At 36.1% G+C, this 22,415-nt stretch overlaps 1 protein-coding gene and 1 long non-coding RNA gene across 3 annotated transcripts; both read right to left on the reverse strand.

The window, feature by feature from the left end:
- Nucleotides 1-3,750: 3,750 nt before the first annotated feature.
- On the reverse strand, nt 3,751-10,863 carry LOC123873392. The gene is made up of 3 exons (XR_006797683.1): nt 10,802-10,863; nt 6,930-6,931; nt 3,751-3,763 (listed from the first exon to the last, which is right to left on the reverse strand). It is a non-coding gene; the product is annotated as an uncharacterized LOC123873392 (long non-coding RNA).
- Nucleotides 10,864-15,294: 4,431 nt separating this feature from the next.
- On the reverse strand, nt 15,295-21,623 carry LOC123873368 (probable methyltransferase-like protein 25). Of its 2 annotated transcripts, XM_045918211.1 has the most exons (9): nt 21,322-21,623; nt 20,333-20,557; nt 19,385-19,612; nt 18,754-18,926; nt 18,147-18,335; nt 17,448-17,631; nt 16,474-16,674; nt 16,235-16,344; nt 15,295-15,737 (listed from the first exon to the last, which is right to left on the reverse strand). In XM_045918211.1, exons 1-9 carry the CDS (start codon nt 21,488-21,490, stop codon nt 15,375-15,377), a joined length of 1,842 nt encoding a protein of 613 aa, XP_045774167.1. In that variant the 5' UTR covers nt 21,491-21,623; the 3' UTR covers nt 15,295-15,374. The 2 variants fall into 2 exon arrangements, with proteins under 2 accessions (XP_045774167.1, XP_045774166.1); XM_045918210.1 differs by lacking the exon at nt 21,322-21,623 and having other exon boundaries at nt 20,305-20,470.
- Nucleotides 21,624-22,415: the final 792 nt, after the last annotated feature.

Here is a 22,415-nt window from a genome sequence, read left to right on the forward strand (position 1 = left end):
AGCGATAGTATTGGCTTTAAAATAAAATAGGTATAACATTATAGATCATCATCATCATCATTACCAACCGATAAAGGCCCATTGCTGGACATGTAAGTCTCTTGTTGGGACTACGTGTTACGGGCTTGCGCCGCCTGAATCTTGGTATCATTTTGCTCGTATTTAAAATGTGGCCTAAGTTACCCGGACCACAGTTCACGAGATTTACGGAACTTGGCAGGCACTGAGGTAGATATACGTAGTATACATAAGGTATTAGTTCAATGGTGACAGGGGCCAAATGTTAGGAAATTTGACACAGGTAGTCCTAAGCAGCCTTATTTTCTTTGATTTTACGTCACTATAGCCTATAATATTTGACATCGTCAATTCAGGATCAAACCGAGAGTTCCCTCACTCTAGTTCACTCTGCCTGGACTACAATAACGAAGCGATTGACACCTACCCCATTCATCCAAAACGCCTCAGTAACTTACTACGATAGAACAAGTAAATACAAGCATAGGTACAGGCTACATAATATATCCCTAACCATGGTTGATCGCTAAAATCATAACCCTTCCTTCTGGCTTTGGCGTAGGCGTAACAAGATAAAGTTAAACAGCACTAAACCCAACTACTATATCTGCGAACTGCCGATAGATATAGTATAAAATCGTTTTTCTATCGCTCGGTGTATTTTAACATTGTATTTTACTTATATTTATGAACTTGGAATTTTTTCCTCTTTCATTTGATATCCCACTTCATACAATAGCAAAAAAAAAAAAAATCGGAGACCCCTACTTTTTTCCGTCAGGTTGATTTTTTTCGTAAAAAATGTTCTCTATGTCAGCCGGACCATAATAACGAATCGATTAACACCTCATTCATCAAAATTTGCTCAGTAATTTAGGCGCTACGGTGGAACACACATATATACGTACCTACATACATAAATACATAGACTGCTATAAAACCATAACCCTTCCTTCGGGCTTTGCCGTAGGTAGGCGTAAAAAAGATAGTTGTGTGTCCCACGCAGTTCTCCAATATTATTTTGATGATACACACTACGCTTTTGCGCCAAGGCCGTGGCCCCGCGGTATAGTCATAATGAACGCAAGGAATTTAGTTAATTAGCTGGTTCATGAATGGAATAATTATTTACCCTTTTGTTGCGTGGGACGCGACTCGAAAGTAGGCTAGCGTAAGGTATTTATGATTGATATTTGGAACACTTACTACAACGTTTTTTGATGGCACTTAATAGCCCTGCCCCTAGGGCACAGTGCACGGTAGTTAGGGAACTTCTAACAAAACGTCGATGCGTCGAAGTCCCTGGAAAGCGACAAATGTTAACGAATGCCACACTTGACGCAGGTAGCCCTATTTTTCTATGACTTCACGTCACCATAGCCTAATATTTAAGGATCAAACCGAGAATTTCCTCACTCTAAATAACTCTGCCTATGGGATTATAAGAAAATACTTTACTATTAATTGACATTAGTTTTTAAAACCCTTCTATACATCACGAAATAGGTATGGCAGTTTCATGCGAAACACTATAAAAAGTAGCAATATAGAGTACCCACTTAAAATCATTTGGCTTTCAAATAAGTACAGGACCTACCTAAAACCTAGTAGAACTAAGACCTTTAGATGATCGCATTATTACTTAGGAGGTAGGTACCTACGACCATACATAAACATTTTAAGTGGAGTTAATTTTACATTACCAAGAACACGATGTCCCTTTACGAATAGGTGTTTCACTAATTCAAACTAATAGACTATATTCCCAGAACATTTTTCTGTAAAAAAAAAAAGATCCCGACGAATTGAGAACCTCCTCCTTTTTTGGAAGTCGGTTAATAAGGCCCCTTCTCGGTACTTGACATGTTTATTTTTGTGACCTACAAGAAAATTAGGGCTTCATTTAGGTATTTTAATAAAAGTAATTCCACGCCACTAAAATTGTGTGCGACAGTTAAATAATATAATACCTAATAGGTAATCCAAACAAAAATCGGCCAAGTGCGAGTTGGCCTTGCACACGAAGGGTTCGTACCATCTTACAAGACTTTTTTGTTATGTAATCACAAATTCACGGTTTTCAGATTTTCCCGTTATTTGTGCTATTACGGGTGGTTATTCTAAGGTGCTAAATTACCCATCTTTCATGATTCTAGGTCAACGGTAAGTACCTACCCTATAGATTTACATCCTCAAAGCACACCCCGCACAACTCTTCTTCAAACGAAAGAATATAGAAATGATCTTCTGTGATATTACAATAATTTAGATAGGTAAATCTACGAATATTATTATTAGTAGGTAAATATACCTACGAGTACCTACCTATTTTTGAATTCATAATCGACCACATTGATAAAAATATGTCGCACAAGGAAACAGATTTTTCCTTTGACAATTATTATTAGGTAAGTAAGTCTGTATTTGGAAAAAGGTAGAGCTTTTCAACTACGGTTCGAAACCCTAAAAAGCTTCAAAAATACATTAATTTTACAAATTGAAAACATTACCACAATATTTATGAAGTTGCTCAACTTTATTGAGTCATAAACGTCATATTCTGGGTAAATTTACAAGGTTCTAACTTGCTTCTAATGGGAATATTTTCAGGAGGCAAAATTGTACGTATCTCTAAATCCATAATTATATTATTGATGCAAAAGTGGTTCTCTCTGTCTGTCTATTACCCTTTCACGGCCCATCCATGAGACCGATTTAGACGTTTGATATACTCTCTATACCTAGCTTGCACCCCTTAGATGATATGATAATAGGTTACTTATTATCCCGAAAACCCAGACTTCCCATTAAATTTTATAAAACTAAATTCATGCGGACGAATTTGCGGGCATTTTCTAGAGGCACCGCTCCATACTAATATTATAAATGCGAAAGTGTGTCTGTTTGTCTATCTGTCTGCTAGCTTTTCACGGGCCAATAGTTTAACCGATTTTGACGAAAGGTACAGCGTTAGCTTACATCGCGGGGACGCACATAGGCTTCTTTTTATGCCGGATAAAATCAAAGAGTCCACGGGATTCTTAAAGGTCCATCCGTTTAACCGATTTATATTAAAGGTACAGAGAGAGGTAGCTTGCATCCCGGAAATTGACATAGGCAACTTTTTATCCCGGAAAATCAAAGAATTCCCACGGAATTTTTGAAAAACAAGATTTTTAGTATAAAAATTAAGTTGCAATAGTGTTTGTATGTGTATTCGCTTACTACTTTAAACTTTTGTACTTAGATTTCAATAGGATTTCGATCAGTGGTTTTCACTGTTTACAACATTTCACGAGAAAGGCTAAAAGGTACTTATTACTTACTAGCTGATACCCCCGCGACTTCATTCGCGTGGATGTAGGTTTTTTAAAATTCCCGTGGGAACTCTTTGATTTTCCGGGATAAAAAGTAGCCTATGTGCTAATCCAGGGTATAATCTATCTCCATCCTAAATTTCAGCCCAATGCGTCTAGTAGTTTTTGCGTGAAGGAGTAACAAACATACACACACACACACACACACACACACACATACAAACTTTCTCCTTTATAATATTAGATTTCTTCTACAGAATACACGGATAAAGTAATTCCATTCGTGTGCGAAGCCGGGTGAACCAGTAGGCAGCGCCCCCTCTGATATTTTCGTATTCAATAGTCACATATTACGTGATATTATTGTATTCAAATAAGAAATAGGTCTGGATATTCCGCAATTCGTTTAGAAAATAAGCTCTACCTACCTAGTGATGTTTTACAAAATAACTATTATTTTGTAAAACATCACTAGGTAGATAGAGTACATAGATATGTATGGTAGAGTAGTAGTAGTAGTAGTAGGTACCTAACGATTAAGTATGTATTTTTTACTTTACTTATTAAGGTTACTTTTAATCGCGGAAAATCAAAGAGTTCCCACGGGATTTAAATCGTCAATCCATATATATCCATATGCGGTTCCACATAATATTTAAGACCAATGTACTTGTATATTATACCATATTCTAGCAAATAAACACTTCTAATTCTAATTCTAATTCTAATTCCACACGAAGGATGTTGCAGATCTAGTATCTAAAGCATTGATGTAACGAGAATATCTATACATATTACCTCCCACTTTTTTAATTGAAAATATATATTAAAATAAAACTTAAAGCTAGTCTTTATCTAATTACTATACAAATCATGCCCGCGTGGAGTGGTGCCAAGAATACTGACTGCATTTCCACGCTGGACAGCCAGGCTGATCCGTTGAAATGCATAATTATCCGCTTCCCACTAGGTAGGTATATCATTATTTCCCACTATGAGCTAAGTATTTCGCGATTCTATCGACGGAATACATAAACCTATCTCATTATCTCAATTCTCAACCCACCGGAAGCCCACTACTGAACACGGATCTCCTCTCAGAATGACAAGGTTTTAGTTAGGCTATAGTCCACCACGCTGGTCAAGTTCAGATTGGCATACTTCACTCGCCTTTAAGGACATTGCCTACTTTGAAATGATAATATTTAACTTCCTAAACTTAGGCCAACTTATGGTTTTAATAACAAGCTAAGAGACTAGCTTCAAAAGTTAGCTCCATCGAAAAACTGATAGGTAAATATTGCGAAGAGCCGACTTTAGCAAATACTCTTTTCATAAGGCAAAATGTTTCAATAAATTTGAGTAACTAATTAATTCAATAATTGCAAAAATGCTGTAATCCGAAACCGACTTAATTTAACAATCTTTATTATGGATGCTAAGCAATTTACTCATTCTCAAATCTTCGTTTCTAAATTGAAATAAAATACAAGGATTTATGTAAACTTAACGTTTAATATTTTTATTATATCTCTTGAAATGAAACGCGAAAGTAAATTTGATTTCGCTTCATATATTATTCTTTCTTTAATTAATAATATAAGTCTAAGAAAATGTAACCAACCTTTGCTTGGAGCCCTATGGGAGTTTTACAGTAATTTTGGAAAAACGAATTACTTATTAATTTAAAGAAGAATGTTTAAATGTTGTGGTCAAAATCGTTATTCAAAAGCACTTTCTAAAGTTTATTTGAATTTATTTTTTGCTGCAATCAGACCTGCTGGCAAGCGATGATGCAGTTTAAGATGGAGCACGCTTGCCTAGAAGATGCTTATTCATTCTAGACTTGAAGGTACCTACCCATATTAAAATTGGAAGGGAAACTGATGCTGGGAAGGCATTCCCAGAAACGAGGAGGCAAATCGCTTCATACGTAATCTATGGAATTTCGACTACGTACTTACTATGGGTGCAGATCTCGGCGATGCCTTGCGGTACGATAGTAAAAAGGTGAAGAAGGAACCAGGTCAAAAAGTTCTAGGGCACACTCTCCGAAATATTATATCCTGTGAAATACTGATATATAGGCAACTTTGCGCCAATGGTGGCCCATTATCATATCATCATATCATGCTTCATAATTAGTAATTTGTGTTTTTGTGTTTTCTTTGGTTTTTATAATAATGTGTTCATTTGTGTCTGCTTAGTAAAGTAGGTAGGTTTAAATAAATATTTAGTACAGTTTATCATAGATTAAGGTGTATGGATAGTTAAAAAATATACCTAGTACTTAGTAAGTTATGTACGTAAAATTAAGAGCGCCACCTCGCCAACAAACTGGCCCACCAGTTTGGCGAGCTACAAAATGAAAGAAACATGTAAAATTATTTTGAATAAATAAATTTAAAAAAAAACGAATTTCAGTCCCTACCGTTATTTTACCAAATACGAATGACGACATCTTACGCATTTCCTGTAATGAAAATGCGGTTCTTCCTGCCTGCGTTAAGTGATTTGAGATTGTTTTATTAATTTATATTTTATACCTACTTTTTGCATAAATTTAAGTAGGTATGAACGGTAGGTATATAATTAGAATACTTTCTTAGAAAATTACTTTCGAAAGAAGACGTTGGCAAACGGTTCAAATACATATTAGAAAGTACCTAATTCACTCTTAGGTGCTTTTCAGGGTCTCGTAAACGAAGGGTGCTAACAGGACCTTATTACTAAACCTCCGCTGTCCGTCTGCCCCTCCGTTCCGAGTCCGTCTTGATGTCTGTCAGCGGGCTGTATGTCGTGAAGCGTAAATAGAGTGTTGTTTACACAGAATATATCAAAATGGCCACTATGAAAATAAAAAGTTAAATAGTTATTGATCGATTTTTGGTCTTATCATGCAAGTAATGTTAGGTTCGTATGCAGTGAGGTCAGAGTGAACTAGAGTGAGGGAACTCTCGGTTTGATCATGAATTATATCAAATATTAGGCTATGGTAACGTGAAATCAAAGAAAAATAGGTATTTGGAATGGATGTGTAATTCACTTTCTCCATTTATTTTATAACTAGTTTGTTTGGATTCCATTTATGAAAAGTTTCAGAAGTATTTCGGCTCTTTAAACTGACATAAGTAGAGGTAATTCTTTATGAATTTTTTAAATTCGAATCCTTGCTGAAAATGACATCTCCAAAAGTTAAATTAAGAAAGCTGAATGTACACGCGATTGAGTGATTTAAGGAATAAAATGTTCTTAATTTTTATTTTTAATTTTTAGGGTTTCGTACCTCGAAAGGAAAATAGGAACCTTTAGGATCACTTTGTAGTCTGTCTGTTTTCCTGTCCGTCTGTCTGTCTTCTCATCGTGTCGTTTTCATTTAATTTACAAAATAAGATCAAATGTTTTTATTATCAACCCAAATTTAAGTATAGTTTATCGTTATATTTTTGATTTTTCACTTTTATTAATGTGTCCGAATTCACGTTACACTGATTTCCGAACGCTCTTCCAAATTGCATTAAGCACTGACGCCGCTTCAAATTCAAAAATGGAACTTTACAAAAGTTTAGATAAAGTTGTCCTTTTTTTTCTCACATCTGGCCAAGGTTGTCCTACTCACATAATTAAAAAAAAATAGAACGCAATTGAAGTTCAGAACGTTACACACCTAATTGCGGTTAACTCATTAAAATAATTAAGATGAAATATGTTTTATTACAATCCTAAATTTATACCTGTTATAATATTTTTCACTTTTCCTGTAATGTGGCCGAATTCACGCAACACTGATTTCCGAACGCTCTTCCAAATTGCATCAAGCGGCGAGGGTTCAAATTCGAAAATCGAATTCCATAAAAGTATTTAAAGAAAGTTGTCAAACTCACCGGCCAGTATCGCGAGCAGGGCGGCAGCGTGCGGAGTCATGGCTGCTACTTGCCGACGTCGAGTGCCGCGCGGTGGTTGCGAGCCCGCCTTATACCTTGGGCGGGCCGCCCTTACCGCCCCCGTAGCGCGTAACGCGCAATGTTTACGACAAATGCATGAGGATGTAGCTACTTAACAAAAAAAATCAACAATTTTCCAGCACTACCTAGTACCTACCCACATTAATTATTTAATTTAGGCAACTAGACCTTAGAAACATAAAATAATAATACGTTTTTCTATACTAATATATACAGAGTATAGATGTTGATAAACTGATTGACTGAAGTATCATTGTAGTACTTATCTGCTGAAGATCATCACTAAGATTGTCATTAGATCCTCACTAAGAAAGGATTTTCAGGAATTCCATTCCGCAAGAAGCCGGGGCGGGTCACTTAGTTTTCCTATTAAACTATAAGTAAATACCATGTTATCTTTTAATAATATTCACTTATTTTATTTTATTTTGATAATTCTTTTGATAATAATTATTTACTTAAAAGTAAGTATTTTATAAAAAAATGTGTGTCCGAGTTTTCGAAATAACTCTCTTTATTGATACATACCACCATGGACCTATATCTCCCTACCACTTTTTTTTGTTTTGATAATTATTATTTTATTTTTTATTTGGAAAACTTTATTGCATACACAAATATAATATATAGAGAAAACATTAGAAGAAACTATACTACTTAGATAGTTCGAAGGTGGCCTTATTGCTTTAGCTCTCACAGGCAACCTTTGGTGTATGGATGTAATTATTTATAAAAGAATTGTTATGAAAAATATTAGGCAAATACAAAAGTGTGATTTTAAAATATATATGACTACATTTTAAAAGCTTTTACACTACGGCTATTTACTTACATGATCATGGCTGATTTTTATGGAGGCATAATATCAAAGATTCGTATAGGATTTCTGGAGCAGAAGAAGAAGCGCGGACGAAGTCACAGGCTAAAGCTAGTACCCACATAAAACCCATTACACAAATACCATAACTCATAACATAACAATTTATGTTGTTTCGTGTAGTCGCCCACCATAACCGCGAAAGCTGCAAACCCCTTATTTATGACTAATAATAGTAATTTTTCCCATACTTAAATATGAGATCTCACATTAATCATACGCGCCGAACATTCCGTACGCAATATACGAGTATGTAGTTTTTAACCCCCGACCCAAAAAGAGGGGTGTTATAAGTTTGACGTGTGTATCTGTGTATCTGTCTGTGGCATCGTAGCTCCTAAACTAATGAACCGATTTTAATTTAGTTTTTTTTGTTTGAAAGGTGGCTTGATCGAGTGTTCTTAGCTATAATTCAAGAAAATCGATTCAGCCGTTTGAAAGTTATCAGCTCTTTTCTGGTTACTGTAACCTTCACTTGTCGGGGTTGTTACTTTTTAATTTGTCTTGTTATTTATTACCCATTGAACTACTATGTAGTAACGTTTATTACCCCGTCTTTGACTTCTCCTCGGTCTCAACCACAACCCACAGCAAGCTGGGTCCCTATGAAAAAGGACCCCGGATGGGTTCGAAGCTAGTCGGACTTACATCGACTAAATAGGTGAGTATATAACCGGAACAATCTATATACTTATAATATGGAAATCACTCACGATATTCAAATCGGTTCATATTTTTCTTTAAAAAAAATATTCAGATACAAGTCAGCCCTTGACTGCAATCTCAGCTGGTGGTAAGTGATAATATAGTCTAACATGGAAGCGGGCTAACCTGGCTGGAAACCCATGTTTCATTGTGTGGCGCGTATGGATCGTTCGACGCAGTCGACACTTGCTGCAGTATTTTATTTTTTAACCCCCGACCCAAAAAGAGGGGTGTTATAAGTTTGACGTGTGTATCTGTGTGTCTGTGTATCTGTGTATCTTTAATGCGTGGTATTTGCTTGTATAGTATTAGTACATTTGTTGCTATTTTGACTAATGTGCGATCATCTTAACGAGCATCGGCAATCCGATTTAATAGCGAATTCCATTTAAACTTCTTCTATTTAATTTGTGTGTTTATGGTTTGAAATTTCTCGTAAATTTTTCGTAATGGTCGCTTGTGGTGATTCTTCTTTACTTTGAAAAGCAAATTAATCTGTAAGGTTTTGCATACGCATAGCAAAATTAATGTTTTGCTATTACTAAATCCTGGGGTTACATTGAGTATAAAAGGATATTTAACGAATTTCATTTATTTCAATGGGAAGAGCAAAGAACTCTCAGTAGAGTTGTACGCGGAAGGATCGGGGATCCCACCGCATCATTATCCCAAGAAAGCCCCTACCATTAGTATGAGAGACTCCGACTCACATTTGATCAATTTAAAAAAAAAACATAGAGCCAGTGTAACTCGGGGTAAGCTCGGGATGATGTGAGGATTCAAAATTCAAAATATTTTTATTCAATTAGACTTTTACAAGTACTTTTGAATCGTCAAGAGCATCTACCACTGGTTCGGAATGCCTTTCCTACCGAGAAGAACCAGCAAGAAACTTGGCGGTTCCTCTTTTCAAAGATTTGGTATACAATATTATGTCATGTATAAAAGTAATTAAAGTCCCATGCATTGCTGGAGCGAGCTGCAGGTCAAATCCACGCTCTTTTATCATTTAGGTACACAATCTTCGATTGTATAATATGCTTGTGTCAAGAACATAGTTTTAATAGATTTTTTAACTTGTGTAAATAAAGGCAAGTAGAAATTCTAGTCCAAGATTCTATCGATACCCCACACATCCAGCTCTGTTGTCATTTAGAAGTTATGGTGGAATAAATAAACTTACAAAGGGACATTACATAATGAACCCTGAAAACATCAGGTAAACTCCTCTTTTTGAGTACTCGTGTAATAAGATCTCGCAAAACGTCACACCTTCCTTAATTTTCTACGCAACAAAATAAGGAAATAACGGAAATAATAAGTAATTGCTCTAAAGTCTAAAATGTCTGAAACCAAATCCTTCTTGATATACGAACTCCATATTGGCCACAATTCACTCGACTCTATAATGCAACCTACGTTTCTCCATTTACGGCACGAAGTTCATGTAGATCCAGCCTAGAATCAGATCTAGCTTTCAATGCAGTTTCCCCTTTAGAAGGCCAGTAGGTGCCTAAATGCTAGATTTCTTTGTGTATTTCATACGACATTCCATTGTCATTGAAAACACACTTCAGAACGATTTGACTTCTGATACCTGATATTCAGAGCCAAATAGAATCCTTTCCTTTCACAACTTTCTGAACATCCTTTAAATAAATTCATTTAAAAAATAAGCGCGACTGTAGTGGGTACGAAAGAAGCCTCGGTATTCCAAAATATATATACTTAGGTATTATATTTTATCCAATAAATCAATAAAAAGACGTTAGGTAGTTACTAATTTCAACACATCATTAAAAAAAATTAACATACCTCTTAGATGTGGTTGTTACTTGTTCGCAGAAGTTTCTTTGAACATTACCATAGTTCATGAGAGTTAGAAAACGTGAAATTAAACGTCGAGGCTCCGACGTCACTGGCAGGCGTCAATGTTACCTAACTTTTGACGCTAGGTAGTCTATGAAACGACTATCTTTGATTTCACCAATGAAATTTTGAGTACTAGTTTTCTAGATGTAAGTAGTTAGTAATAATTATTATTTATGCCCCTAGCCTATGCCATCTATCAAAACCGTGACTTTCCTCACTCTGGTTCACTCTGACATCACCACAGCTCACGAAGTAATCTAATACACTCCCGAGCAAAACTATGGAATCATGTAACTTAATGAAAATGGTGTCATTTCGTTATGTAGTCAGTTATCTCTAGCTATTACCTAAATAGCTAGAGATGCTAGAGGCGGTGGAGACGAGTGAATGACGTAGACTGGGTTTAGGCGTCATTATCAGATGTGAGTGCCGATAGGCGCGGCTGGCGGATCAACGGTTATGATTCCCGAAGCCCAAACTAATACAATCTATCGTCAAATATTTACGTTATCGTACTACCAAGTTGTAGGCAATGACTCTACATTTCGTATGACAACCTCACTTTTCTGACACACTCATAGTAGCGCGGGCTAGAAGGTACCCTACTCAAGTTATTGGACAACTTGATGCCCCAGTGGGCAGTGATGGTCTTTTCTAGCCGGTGTTTCACCGGCTAGGGTCTGGATCTCTTGTTTCTTACGGCACAAAAATAAATACCTAGGAAAGTTACAAATTAAAAAGTAGGAACTATTTAGCCTATGAATGTCCTAAGTTTACGTCTGAAAATGAAAAGGTGACTCTAACGCACAGCTCAAACTACTGGACGGATCGGGCTGAAGGGCATGCACATCTAGTATGACGTAGTCATCCGCCAAGATAGGATTTTAGAAAATTCAACCCCTAAGGAAAAATAGATAGGTTTAGAAATTTTTGTAGGCCACGCTAATGAAGTCGCAGGCATAAACTAGTTTTTTAGGGTTCCGTACCTCAAAAGGAAAAACCGAACCCTTATAGGATCACTTTGTTGTCTGTCGGTCTGTCTATCTGTCCGTCCGTCTGTCCGTCGTGTCTGTCAAGAAAACCTATAAGGTACTTCCCGTAGAATCATGCAATTTGGCAGGTAGGTAGGTGTTATAGCACAAGTAAAGGAATTAATCTGAAAACCGTGAATTTGTGGTTATATCATTAAAAAAAAAAAAATATGTGTTTCAAATTTCAAAGAAAGATTGGGAACACTAATCTAAAACAGATTTTTATTTATTTTTACGCATAATAGTTTTTGATTTACCGTGCAAAATGTCGGAAAAAATACCCAAGTAGGTACCCCTTCTGACTCGCACGTGGCCGGTTTTTTTTAAATTTAGAGACTAGCGCATGGCTGCCTGCTAGCAAGTGATGATATATAGCAGAAGGTATTCTTCTAGTTGAAAGACTAAATAAAAATATGATTAATGACTCAACACAAAATATTGTTAAGGTCTTGAGGTCTTAAATTAATTTATTTCAGGATATAAAATAGAAGCTGAAAGGGCCTACACGTTGACATATCGTCCCACGGATGTGACGTCATAATGACTGTCGAATGCTTACATATTGTTATCTAACTACTCAATAATAAAATATGAGACCTATGATAGCTTAGCGGTTAAAACGTCTGCTTCCAATTCGAGTGGTCGGGGGTTCGATCCCGGGTACGCGCTTTTTACTTTTCAGAGTTAGGTATGTGCTTTTTAAGTAATTAAATATCACTTGCTTTAACGGTGAAGGAAAAGCTCGAGAGGAAACCTGCATTGAGGGTTTCCATAATGTTCTCAAGGGTGTGTGAAGTCTGTCAATCCGCACTTGACCAGCAGCGTGGCGGACGGCCAAACTCTACTCATTCTGAGAGGAGACCTGTGCTCAGTAGTGACCCGGCAATGATTTGGTCATGATGTTGATAATTGCTAACTAAATATGACCTTCTATTATACTTATTATATTAGATACCCGTGAAAGATCTGTTTTTCAATGTACAGGTAAAGCCCTTTCATATATGATACCCCACTTTCACTTACACTTGCACTTACTTGTGTTTTAAAACCTACCTACCTGCCAAATTTCATGATTCTAGGTCAAAGGGAAGGACACGACGGACGGACGGACGGACAGACAGACAACAAAGTGATCCTATAAGGGTTCCGTTTTTCCTTAGCAGCGAATCGAAGCGAGTTTCTAATCATATTGACTTCTATCTCCAAGTAAAACACAAACTTCTTGCCTAGATGAAAAATTCGCGAGAATTCCCGAGTTTTATTTCTTAGTTGCAATAATTGGTACCTACTTTACTTACATATTGTGGAGACTGGTAGGTAAATAATATTATGATGTGTTAAATTTTAGTGATTCTCTTCGATTCGCTCCTAGTAGGTATAAATCGACCCTAAAAGATCTAAGCGTAGGTACATATGGACAGTGGCAGAAAGCGACTTTGTTTTATAGTAGGTACCTAGATATGTAGAGAAACGTTAAAATTTTCGCAAGCGAAAGTTTATCATGTTCAACATACGAGTAGTTTCGAAGTGAGTTTCAAAATTAGCCTTGACTAACGGTGGGGATTAAAATCTTTATAGGCGTGAGTTACTAGACCTAATAGGTATTTACGTCCTATCTAGCTACCTGGCTTAGTATCTAAACCTTCAAAATAACTAGATACTCTTTTCTGGAAAAGTGTTAAGCATAACAGCTAAAGTGCAAATAATTGAGTAGTCCTACTTTTATTAGTTTTGCAGAATATTTAGGTTTTACCATCGATGGGGTTTACCCATGTCGGTAGCACAAAATAATATAATAGCAGTTTTACGAATATAGTAATATTTATCTAAACTAGACTCAAAAATGATGTAATATGTATAGCTGTATATTTTTCTAATAATAAAAAAAATAAAAAAACTGTGATAATAGTAGGTACCTAACCTACTGTCTTTACATAGTTTCCTGGAATCAATCAATCAATCATTTTATTGCAGAGTTACTAACTACTTATTGGTCTAATTCTAAACTTTATTGAGGATTTCAAGAAACTGCAACAGAAAAATCTTCCTCGTTGAAAATTATAACTTTCCAGGATAATTAATAATTAGTTCTTTCATAATTTCTCCGTCGATTCTCGGTACCTAGGAAAACTAATCTAATTACCTAGGTATACCAAGGTTTTATTACCCACTGACCTAGTCTCTTAAGTATCAAAATGCGTGAGGATATCATACGTAATCTGACTAAGGATTGGTCTTCGCGGTTTGGAACTATATAATTTCTAAATTTCTGGTCTGGTCTGGTGGAAGGCTTCGGCCGTGGCAAGTTACCACCCTACTGGCAAAGCCGTGTTGTCAAGCAATTTAGCGTTCCGGTACGATGCCGTGTAGAAACCAAAGGACTATGGGTTTAATGAAAACTGCCATACCCATTCCAGGTTAGCTCGCTTCCAGCTTAGACTGCATCATCACTTACCAGCAGGTGAGATTGAAACCAAGGGCGAACTTGTACACCTATGAATATAAATAAATTGCAGATAAACTAATACATCAAGATATTTGGCTTCAAAAGGTTAACATTTTAATCTAAGCTTTGCATATCCATTAAGTAGTAGTTACGTACCAATTGACTTCATTCACTTTACAAAAATAATAATCCTTGTAGGATTTCGCTTTGCTAAGCGTATAATAATAAAATTGATTTAGCAAATCGTTTTAGAATGATCATGCACTTATTTGAGTTCTCTGAGTACTGAGTAGGTAGGTAGAACCTACGCAGTGGTCTTATAAGAGAGATCCCGGGTTTGATTCCTGAGAGGGGCAAATTAGGAATTTACATTTTCTTTCTTCTCATTCCCGGTATCATGCCGTGTAGAAACCAATATGAGGCGTGTGTTTAATAAAACTGCCATACCCGTTCCAAGTTAGTCCGCTTCCATCTTAGACTGCATCATCACTTACCATCAGGTAAGCTAGTAGTAAGCTAGGTAGTAGCTACTTAATAAAAACTTATCGATTGTTCGACTAGTTTTCGAAATATCTATGAGTACATACCTAATCTTGTCGCTACTACGGAATTAGGTAAGTACCTACCTATAATGTAAAACACCTACCTCGAAGGTATTTACATACATGCCTGTTATTTGATAAAGAAGAAACAATGTTTTTATCTACACTTCAAGGAAATATACACATAATATCTACTATATTTATTTTTTATTTTTCATGATTACTGTCTATCTTTGCTGTACCTATTCTACTCCATTTACAACCTCTCGCACTGCCAAGGGTCACTGGTAGAGATCTCTTATAGAGATAAGTGCTCCCCTGTCCACTTTTTCTTTCCTTTTATCTATATTGTTACAACTTTCTGGTACAAATAAATAAATAAAATAAATTTCTAAATAATCTAAATACATACATACATATAATTATATACTGACTAACTGACTGATCTATATCCAGCATCATCTATACCTATTTATAACATAAGGTCCTGTTTTGAAGGCGGTAAAAAAAACAATATAATGTAACAGTTTCATAGATTTATTTTCTCATTGTTTTGCAATCTACACAAATAAAATAATATGTAAACATTAATAATAATATGTCATCTTACAGCTACAATACTATGACATCTAGGCGACAAGACAGGATCAAATAGCTTAACCAGATAGCACTTTTCAAAACCATTCTCAAACAAAAACAATAATCTATCCAACAAAATCACACTTTCAATAACTTGTGCAAGACATAACCTAACGAAATAAAATAAAACTATCTTTTTCCACTGGTCATCTATACTTTTATGTATATCTGTGAGGTAAGTGCCAGGTAAACTGTCGTATAAATCCAGTTTTAGTAGCGAGTCGGCCATTTTGAAATAGTCGTTGAAATCTTGACATTTAGTCGCGATACCTTTGAGTTTACCTTCCGTGACTGGTAAGTTTGGTAGATATTTCTTGATGATTACCTGTGGGAGAGAACAAAAGTGGAGATCATTATTTTAGAAGGCGACTAGTTAAAAACTTAAAATAAAATGAGAAAAAAGAGAAGGGTGAGTAGTAAAGTTACGGGCGGTTGTTTGTGATATAGCTTTTTCAATAGACGTGGAAGAATATATACAATATAACTATACAATTATGATGTAATGTTAACTAACCCAAGTTTGCAATAAAAAGAATTGCGTTGATCTGAACAATAGCGCAGTATAAACAGATCTTACCTGTAGCAAAGCGCAGTAGAGTAGACCTTTATCAGGCGGTTGTCAATGTACCGCGCTGTCTATGAATTGTGTTTACCTAAACAATAACACAGTATTAACTGAACTTACCTGTAGTAAACCTTGGCAGAGCAGACTTATCGATAGCAGTGTGTGGTGTACCGCCTTGTCAGTGGTTTGGGTGTACCGAAACAACTTCAGTATTAACAGGACTTACCTGTAGCGAAGCACAATATAACAGAACTTACCTGTAGCAAGGCGCGGTAGAGTAGACTTTTATCGGGCGGTTGTTTGTGGTGTACAACTCTATCTATGGATTGTGCGGCTAACATACGCGCGTTTCTACCCAAATTATAACCTTGACAAGAAAAAAAAAACCATTTAGTTATTAGCGGTAAGCCATATTGAATTAACAGTGTGGTGTGTAAATTAACACAAAGAAAACAATAAACAACAAATAGAAGCACAATTTTGTGGAATCCCTTACCTTTTAACCGCTGGGCCATTGGGAATCCTTCTCGCCATTGATTTTCCCCATAATCTCGCTGGAACACGTCGAACATCTGTTCATCCACCTCTTCAGATAGCAAGTGGTAACAGCAAGGCACTGTGAACACCGCACTAGTTTGTGGACTGCGCGAGAATAGGCGAAGAGAGGTGGGACCGAGGTTACCGCATGTGTGGAGACCTAGAATGAGTCATTATCATGATTAACCGATTCTGACGAAATTTGATGCAGGGTTAGCTTATATCCCGGGGACAGACATAGGCTACTTTATCCCGGAAAATCAAAGAGTTCCCACGGGATCCCTAAAAACCCATCCGCTTAACCGATTTACATACTTTCATAGCGGCGGTCTACAAAATGTAAACCGCCGCTATGAAAGGGAAAAACTTGCATGCAAAGTCTGAAATTTCTAACCCAGCAGTTATAATCTTTAGGTGTGTTGATAAGTCAGTCAGTTTTAAATAGATTTAATTTATTTTTGCGTTTTTAGAGTTCCGTACCTTCAAATTAAAAAGGGGTTCCACCCTTATAGGATTACTTTGTTGTCTGTCTGTCTGGCTGGCTGGCTGTCTGTCAGTATCTCCGTCGTGTCTGTCAAGAAAACGTATAGGGTATTGCCAGTTGCCCTAGAATCATGAAATTGGGCAGGTAGGTAGGTCTTATAGTACAAGTAAAGGAATAAATCCGAAAACTGAATTTGTGGTTACATGATTAAAAAAAAAATTACTTAAATGTGTTTCAATTTTCAATGTAAGATAACTTTACCAAGTGGGGTATCATATGAAAGGGCTTTGCCTTTACATTCTAAAACAGGTTTTTGTTTATTTTTATGAGCATAGTTTTTGATTTATCGTGCAAAATGTTGGTAAAAATACCCGAGTACGGAACCCTCTGTGCGCGAGTCTGACTCGCACCTGGCCGGATGTTTTTTACCAATTTATTTGGTATCTTACCGGTTAGCAGCAGTTTTATATCGTCATGAGAGTGTTCTGGGAACTTCTCCCGGACGATGTGCAGCAAGTCTGTATCGTTAGTGATAAAGCTCGTGGCGAAGCGATGCAGCTCCGCGTCTATACCCCCCGATATGCGCTCTTCAGTACCATCCCTTACCCTCTTCGCTATAGCGTGCCATTGTTTCTATTTAAAAAAAAAAGTTCTGATAAAGTAAAAAAAAATACTTACAATTGCTTTTAAACTGGGAAGAAAGATACAAACCGCACTCCTAGATCAAAACTGATTCAACTCAAAATTCTTGCCTTTTGATATATCTAACCTTAGTTTCTGAACTCTGGATTGATTCTGTGTGAAAAAACTGTAGCAACTATGCTTTAGGAAATATTCAAAGTACCATTATTTCTTCTATGATAATGTGGTAAAATTTGTACGAAGTAATCTCAGGAACTATTGAACCGATTTTGGAAATTCTTTCAACAGTAGCTACATTATTCCTGAGTGCTATAGGTTATGTTTGATTTAAAAAAAATTAGAGATCCCTACGAAAATTGTAATTAGCTACCCGTGCGAAGTCGAAATGGATATTATATAATTTAAATATCTTCCGTATATTATAAAAATCTGGTTTTTAGATCCTGAAAAGTGTTTTCTGAGTTGCAACAGTTTTGATCTAGGGATAACTATATAGTTCAAATTACCTGTATGATCTTAACCTTTTTCTGTGCTTGTGCAATAGTCTTCTCATCACAGTCTATAGTCAGGCTGGGCAGATGGTAAGCGAGGGACAGGGCCACGAGCAGGTGTCCCCGGCCCCCGCCCGCCTCCGCGCAGTGCGTGGCCCCACACGCGGTGGACAGCGACGCTACTAGAGCAGACATTGTTTGAACCTACAACAAACTGCCTTTTAGCTGGAACATAGTAAGTGTGGGCAGATGACAAGGTGTCCCCGGCCCCCGCCCGCACCCGCGCTGTTCGTGGCCCCGCACGCTGTGTATAGCGATTAGCGTCGCTACTAGACAGTACATAGTACACTTTCAAAATGCTCTCTGAAGAAAAGGATTCACACTAGATCACCTTTGCTAGCCCCTGTCAAAAGTTTACAAATATGTACAATAAAATCAGTCACATTTGAACCTGGGCTTCTAAAAAAAACGCTGTGAGATGCCGAGGAATTAAGTATAGTTGAAATCAAGCTTTTAATAGAAAATTAACATACTCACATTTTTTTTACATGATTTTAACTGATTAATTTACTAAAAATATTGCCTCAAACATGACTAAAAATTACCAGTTGGCACATTATACCTCATAACTTTTCTTGGTGTTCATAAATTCGGAGATCCTCACTTCTGTCTCTACCTGCCCGCCCCAGCGCTTGATACACTCCTGCAGCTCAGCCGCAGACAAGCAGTATTCACTGTTTACTGTTAGACAGTGTCCACGGGTCTGTTGCATCCACTTTGATAATTCACTGTTATCTGCAACATATGTTTACTATTTAGGGTTTTAGTTGCTAGTTGTTGGTGTCCAAAGCATCACAAGCTATATGACAAATCCACAATGGCACAGTGAACTATATTGAACTATTGGTTTGACCCTAAATCGACGATATATCAAATATTAGGCTACTGTGACGTAAAATCAAAGAAAAATAGGGCTACTTTACTACTAACCTTTGACGCCTGCCAGTAATGTCAAAGCCTCAACCTTTTGTTAGAAATTTCCTAGTTGTGATAATGGCCAATGGCAACGTATCATGTACCCAGTTTTATTCAACTTTTGCAATAAATAATAAGAAAATATAAAAAAACAAAAGGATATCATTTATTTATATTTTCTACCATAGATATGTTATGTTCACATTCCATGTAAGTTACGTAGGGCATATAAACCCATATAGGGCATATAAAGCCTCTCATTGAAACAGATGCAATACCTGTATAGTTTCCTCCAGCACACCTCCAAAACTGTTCAACCGTTTGATTCAAATCACAATTATCAAGATATTCTCGCAATTTTTGCGGCAACAACTTATCCCAGTGGTTGTCAGTGAAGAACTCCACCATATGACAGTTAGCGAGGGGCAAGTGTGGTGTTAGGAATGTGATTGTCTTGTCTAATTGATTTTGTAGTCTGTGTATTGTTGAACTCATAGTGATTTTGCCTGAAAAAAGTATATAGGTACCTATTGAATATAATCTCATTCCATGTCTTCTCAGAGAATGAGCAGTTTAGGACATAATCCCTTACAGATCTCACTGAGCATGTAAGAATCTGAAACTTTATACACCTTTGAGATCATTATAGAGAATTCTCAGGTTTCATCACAATGTTTTCCTTCACCATTAAAGTTATAGATATCCATGAACATAGATATTTGGGCTATCAGTTAAAAATGAAGAAAATGTTTCAAGATTTTTGAAAATTCAACCTATAAGGGGGTTAAATAGGGGATAAAATTGTGTGTGAAAATCCCTAATTTTTCAAGTTATATCCATGAAAATTGGTATATGGGCTTTCTATCTGAAATGAAGAAGTATATGTTTCAGGATATTTAAATTTTACCCAAGCCAAGGCAGGGCGGGTAAGGTAGTATAGGTAAATTTGAAAGTTCTGACTAACTGACTGGACTCATCAACACCCAGCCTAAGCCATAGTGCCTATCTAGAAAGCTGAAATTTTGCACAGAAGTCTCCTTTATAATGTAGACAAGCAATAAGGCCTGATTTTTTGCAACTCGCATAGGATAGAGAATTAAGAGAATTTACATGTAGTTTTGTTGAACAAAGCCACAGGCATTTGCTAGTCATTTAATAAAGACCCTTTTGTTAAACTTTGAACCTCAGGAAGACTTACCAATATGTTTAAAAAGAGACAGTAGAACCATAAGGGTTAGTTGAAGGTATCTTCAATAGCGCACAAGCCTTTCTATACTGAGCTCTAATGTTCTCCGCCAGTGCTAGAATATCATGCTCTTCAGAGTTAGTGCGAGGGAATGTGTTTATCAGTTCCTGTACTTTTTCCAACTGTTTTATTATTTTTTCTGAGTAAGGTGATGCTTGTTTGTCTTTGTTTTCTAAGTGATATGATACTATGCCTAGATAGTAGCCTGAAAAAAAAGTTTGTGCATAGGTTTTATTATTTTATATTATATTTTCTTGGTATTTAATCATTTTAAAACTACTCAAATGCTGTACATAGTTTCAAATCATCTCAATTAAGTTTCATCATCATCATCATCATCAGCCTGTGGATGTCCACTGCTGGACATAGGCCTTCCCTAAAGAGCGCCATCACACCTGGTCCTCAGCCTTCCTCATCCAGCCACTTCCCGCCAGCCGCTTAATATCATTGGTCCATCGTGCTGGAGTTATTAAGTTTAAAAACAATATTTTATACCACCATTTATACAAAAATTTTGTAACACTAACTTGAGAAAATTTTAATGGCTTTAAAAGAGTCTATTTACTATTTACTATGGGCTAGTTACTATTGTTAGCAAGTTTTCAATAATTGCAATTTCATTTTACAATAAGTTATGATATGGTCTAAGATGGAAGTGCCAACCTGTAAGGAATATGGTAGTTTTAATTTAACCCATCTAACATTAAACTCATATGTGGCCACTGGCTATTGATATAATCTATACTTATAATATTATTAATAATTCTTGACTAGTAGGCCACTAATCACCTCCAAAGAACACAGCACTTACCACTGAAATATGGAGATAGTTAAACATCATGCATAATACCACTAGTGCAATATAACTAATTCGAACACATTTTAGAGCTTTTTATACCATACAAGCAGACTTAAAACTAACCTCTACCTTAGAGCTATCTTTTTATATTGTGATTATTTAATATTTACCAAGTTCTCTCCCTAATTCAGCGCCTCTGTGATATCCTAAATGATATCCTTCTGCATTCCCGGCTTCAGTACCAGCCTTGTAACCTTCCTGATAACTTTGTTCACATTGTTTGTTTTCACTCAGAAAAATATCATCCAAAACATCGTTAAAATCAATATCCTCAGCCATTTATTTGTTATATTTACGTTGATATCACGTTTGCAGTAATCTTTAATGCTGGTGGAAGTCCTTTTTATCAACAAATTCAATTCAAATGTTTACAGGTTATGTTTGGTAAACAAAAACAATGATATTTTTAACTTTTTCAGTCAAATTTTTCATAGATAAAAGCATTTCCGGTTTCGTAATTTGACAAAAGATAGCAAGTTGATAGTGTGAATAAGCTTTATATCCAAAAAGACTCGTATTCAAAGCTACAAAATACACAAAAAAAGTTGTACAAAATATTTTTTTTCTATTAATTATCTGTGGTGCTATCGAGAGTTGTCAAACCAGTGTTTACACTGTTAGGGATTTTGCCCTATTTTATGGCTAAATTACTCATATTAAGTACAGCTTAGGACGTTTTATGTGGACAGAGATTCAGGGGTAATTTGGGGTAAAACTTTAATTTGTAATCAGTTTATCCTTTTTTTTATATTTTCGATTTTATATAAAAGATGATGGGTCTACTAGAGAATTATTCATTGTTCGCATGAGAAAAAGTTATAAAATTTCAAAATGGGATAGTTATGACCATCTTCGTCGCAAGATTCGATCATTTAGAGCCTCGATAGTTCAACGGTTCAGGACCGGACTGAATTCCGAAAGGTCGGTGGTTCAAACCCCACTCGTTGCACTCTTGTCGTAGGTACCCACTCCTGGCACAAGCTTTACGCTTAATTGAACGAGAAAGGGGAGTATTAGGTACTCATGATTAGCATGGCTAATATTCTCCTGATCAAAACTCAAATTCAGATTTCAAAATATTTAGAACCGGGAAATGATGATATAGACAATGAAATGATGTTTTTAAATGACTTACGTGAAATAATTCTTTATGTTTGTTTTTAAATCAGAGTATTTCAAATTTACTTTTTAGGATAGTTTCAGG

This window comes from Maniola jurtina, chromosome 16 (genome assembly GCF_905333055.1).
Source record: "Maniola jurtina chromosome 16, ilManJurt1.1, whole genome shotgun sequence".
NCBI lineage: Eukaryota > Metazoa > Arthropoda > Insecta > Lepidoptera > Nymphalidae > Maniola > Maniola jurtina.

Excerpts from the sequence above, each read along its gene's own strand:
- LOC123873368 (XM_045918211.1), bottom strand. The coding sequence starts at position 21,490 with ATGGCTGAGGATATTGATTTTAACGATGTTTTGGATGATATTTTTCTG. Across the intron at positions 19,613-20,332 it reads ACCTTCAACTAACCCTTATG|GCAAAATCACTATGAGTTCA; the intron begins GTTCTACTGTCT and ends TACTTTTTTCAG. Across the intron at positions 17,632-18,146 it reads AAAAGGTTAAGATCATACAG|AAACAATGGCACGCTATAGC; the intron begins GTAATTTGAACT and ends TTTTTTAAATAG.